Source organism: Pteropus alecto, unplaced genomic scaffold (assembly GCF_000325575.1).
Source record: "Pteropus alecto unplaced genomic scaffold, ASM32557v1 scaffold61, whole genome shotgun sequence".
NCBI lineage: Eukaryota > Metazoa > Chordata > Mammalia > Chiroptera > Pteropodidae > Pteropus > Pteropus alecto.
Window position 1 is genome coordinate 10134284 of NW_006434835.1, and position 4342 is coordinate 10138625.

The 4342-nt window shown below is 38.6% G+C and overlaps 1 protein-coding gene across 1 annotated transcript in view; it reads right to left on the reverse strand.

The window, feature by feature from the left end:
• Positions 1–267: 267 nt before the first annotated feature.
• RDH14 (retinol dehydrogenase 14) overlaps positions 268–4342 on the reverse strand; it is a 4652-nt gene continuing 577 nt past the window's right edge. Inside the window, exons 2-3 of the mRNA XM_006910251.3 lie at positions 3817–3844; positions 268–1300 (exon numbers count right to left, since the gene is read on the reverse strand). Coding sequence (XP_006910313.1) covers positions 683–1300; positions 3817–3844 — 646 coding nt within the window. The 3' untranslated portion in view covers positions 268–682. The remainder of the gene's footprint in view (positions 1301–3816; positions 3845–4342) is intronic.

Genomic DNA, 4342 nt, shown 5'->3' on the forward strand with positions numbered 1-4342 from the left:
TGACCTGTTTTACCAATTCAGCTTCTACATTTGAGTAAAACTTTTGAAGAAATAAGTCTGCAGCTTAAAAAAAAAAAAAAGACCAGAAACCCACAGGTTTGTAGGCAGGGACATGACACTATGACACAGATTTGGGTTTTAGAAATATTACCTCTTAAAACAGCAAGCAAGATGTGAGAAGAAAGGACACTTGGCACACCAAGATCACTACAGGCTGATGAGATGACAAAGAACTAATTTCAGTGAAACTTCTAAAGAAACAGACAATTAAGAATTTGCATCAGTAAATTTATTCTAAGAATTGTGCATACACACCAGGCATTTATTCCCACACAGAAACCAACACTGTAATAAAAATATTTAACACTTTGGCCATGAAACGCAAAGATATTTTAAAAACTTCTCAAACTGAGTTAATATTTGTAATCCATGCTTTTTAATTATAATTTAAAAAATATAATTGTTCATTATACTTATTGGCTATGCTTATTATATATAACATCTTTTCTGAAATTTTGTTCTCCAAAACATAACTTTTTCATAACATCAAACCATCCATATATACCTTAGCTGTACTATTTTAAGACCAAAATTGTTTTCAAGTAGCAAGTGCTCAAAACACTCCATTCCTGATCGCCGATCTGACACCCAGTTTTATAAATAGCTCTCTCACACTTTGTTCTTATTTTAATATGCCAACCATGATCTCACTCACATCCCAGAGTTTTCTTGCCACAGACTCATCCATGGCTTTGGGCAGTAGTTCTTCCTCTTTACAATCCCCAAAGTATTTTCCCGACACACCTTCTACCTCAGGTGAAGAGGCTAAATAGATAGAGGTCCGGGCACCTTCTGCTGGAGTTTTGAAAAAAACCCATGACACCAAGTGGTAAAGGGGTTTGAGCAAGAGTGGAATGTGTATGTACTGCCCCAAATTAGTCCGCACGACACCAGGGTGTAAGACGTTGATGGTGACATTTGTGCCTTCTAAGCGGCGGGCTAGTTCTCTGGTAAAGAGAATGTTAGCCAGTTTGCTCCGACTGTAACAGAAGCTTTTACTATAGCTTTGTTCGCTGTTCAAGTCTTCAAAGTTGATGTCTCCGTATTTATAAAGTTTGGAAGAAACTACCACAATCCTGCTGGGAGCTGAACTTTTGAGGAGTCCAAGGAGAAGATTAGTGAGCAGGAAGTGCCCCAGATGGTTCACTCCGAACTGCATCTCGAAGCCATCTTCCGTTCTCATGAGAGGGCAGTGGAAGATGCCTGCATTGTTGATCAAGACGTCCAGTCGAGGCTCTTCCTTTAAATGTCAAAAAGAGAATGGCAGAATTATGAACACGGGCTTAAATGTACCTAATGTAAAAACTTTAAAAAGTTTTGGAAACTACTAAAATTCTATAGAATGCCTCTGAGTTTTGAACAATTAAGAAAGAGGAAAAAATAAGACTTGCACGCTTAGTAAGGACCTGGCCTTGTGCGGGTCACACATTATCTCATCTACTCTCAACAACTCGCAAAGAGAAGTTACATGATTTGTCCCGTCTCACAGGGCTCCTAAGTGGCAAACAAAAATCTCAAGAGGAAGTGTTCTAACACCGATGCACAGGCTCTTAATTAACAAGCTAGCGTGCTCTTCTAATTGGGCTTTTCAAACTATAGCTAGAGTCGATGTGAGCAAGACAGTGGAAACACAGCACGAGACAGGTCAGCATGGTTTACTCCCAGAGGTACTATATCAACACCAGAGGCAAGTTAGGACTGCTTTATTCTGTAGTTTTCTAAAGGTAAATGGTACCACAGGGATGGAGCAACTTCAAGTTGTTTCCTTAAAATTGGGACAAGCAAGAGAGTGGGTCAGGGATGCAAATTGAGAAGAGAATATCACAAATCACAAATATTTCTAAGAAATTATGCAAGTAATATAAAAATATCAGAAATGACACGACGAATCAAATATTGTTTCACAATAACAGCAGAGGAGATTAAGAGAGGAGGTGAGGAGGCAGGACAAACATCTTTAACCTATATTATGACTCTAGGATTGTTTTTTTTGCTATATGAAATCTAAGTCTTTCAAGGATCAAGGGGCTCCGTGCTTAGATCTATATAGTTAGAATTTTGTACTTTGATCAGACCCTGCTGCAGCTTTCCAGATTAAAGTCCTAAAATTTAAACTGTTCTCAAAGGGAAGTCTTTTCGTTCCTTAATTCATATAAGTTGGTTTCCCCTAGCCTTTCCTAGCTTCTCTGCCTCTTTTGATGGGCAGAGAAAAATAAATGTACATGTTCCAGGTGTGAAGACAGAGTGATGACCCATGATTAAATTAATTTGAGGTCAAATTTCAAGTTTCACTGGCCCTTTTGCCAAGTGTAAGTGAAAAGAAAAATGTGTTATATTTCACAACTGTTATCAAAGCCTAGAAGTCAGAGGATTAACTATTTCTCATTCTGTCTGTCTAAGCACCTTTAGCTTTTCCAATAGTCAGCTTCAAAAAGAAGGCAAAAGTTCACCCGTGGGGGAAAGAAAGGAGTGTTCTTTTTTACTAATCCTTTGGAAGAGTTCCCTGTATTAATCATTTCTGAGCCATCATTCTTTGCTGGGCTTGTGTTATTTTAAGACTTTATCATCTACTATTTTTTAAATTCTAGGAGATAAATGACATAAATACCAAGAATACCAACCTGTGGGAAATTTACATTTCCATTTTTTAAAAAAATTTTGGTTATAGTCACTGAAATTCAGAGCCAGGAAGGAACTTCATACTTAGAAGCAAGGACAACTTAGTTCTCTGAATCTGCTTAACTTAACTGGTTCTGTCTCAAGTGGCCAAAGTAGTAAAATACCATAGATATCAGGAATGAGAAGTATATCATCATATTTATATTTTAGTGAACAGGAAGACCCACTTTTAATACTTCCAACACCTCTTATACATCAGTGTTATTTATTTTTAAACTGTTTTACCTGAAAATAAAGTGGTCACTAAAACAAACATCCCCCTCAAAAAAACAAATCTCCTGGATCTGCGAAAGCTCCCAAACTGCATCGAGGTGCCCTAGTCACAAAGAATTCCCAAGGTGCTATGGAGTATTTTAAATTTTCAGGGGAAACAAAGTGATACTCTGCTAAACATCTCAAAAGTGCTAGTTCCAGGTGGTTCGCAACTTCAACATCATATTGCGCTATATTCTTTTTGATGATGTCATATCTTTGCAAAGCTGTTTTTAGCAGTTGCTCTAATAAAATGCAAGTTTAAAAGTCAATATAGAACAAGAAATGAGGGTGGCGATGTCCAATCTGACCCTAAAGTCTGAGTAGTTGCTGCATTGAACAGGTGCATATTTCTTGTAATTATGGTTACTGAAAAATTAAACAAATCTTTTTTCTTTCATTACATTACTATTTTTTTTTCTAACAACTATTAAGTTGTTACGACAGCACTATTAAGTTGTTATACAGGCATCTCTCCTGTGCCAGCTAACTTTGAATCTCACTTTTCTGAATGTCCTCTTGCAAGTTACCTCTATAGGATAGCCTTCTATCTCAGTTTCAACGGAAGACGTCCACTTCAGTGGAATATTTAGTCTCAACAAAGAAATCTGCCATCTCACTGGTAGGTAGCAGTACAGAATAAAAATTAAAAGCTAGGGCCCTGGAGACAGAGCCTGGACAAACAACTTAGCCGTATGCCTTGGTTGCCTAATGTAAATTGGGAATAATAATGCCTACCTGACAGGGTTGCCCTGAGGATTCGATGGCAATAACAGCCAAGGACATTTTAATTTCATTAGAACTTTTAAAAAGTATCTGAAATGCTTGGAAGAGTTCATGGCACATTGAAAACCTTCGATAAATGCTGAGTGTTATATATTTATTCCTGTCCCTGTTTAGAGCACATGACCATTGAGATTTCAAGCTCCAGTGTATTTGGAAATCTGGCCAGAGTGTGGTTAGGAATGGTGCTGAGTCCGCTGGTGGCACAAAGCTAAATTTCCTACCCCAGCAGTTAAAAAAAAAAAAAAAAATTTTTTTCCCAAGGTCCTAGGCTAGCAATTTCCCCTACTTGCTGCTCTCAGGCTTAGCGCTGGCAATCCAGAGACCTGGGCCGTCCTTACATAACTAAAGGAAATGTTCAAAAACTGGCTTATCTTCCTTTTGGGCCTATTTTTTCCCCTCCTCAACATCCTTGGAAGACAAGACTGCCCAACCAATTTTTCCAGCCTGCAACTCCCCAAGCCGCCTCAAAACCATGTGATCATTTCTCCTTTGAGTCTCAGCCATCCCTAAGGTCACACCCCCTCGACTCTGGGCGAACCCTGCCCGGCTCCGCACTAGGCCCGCC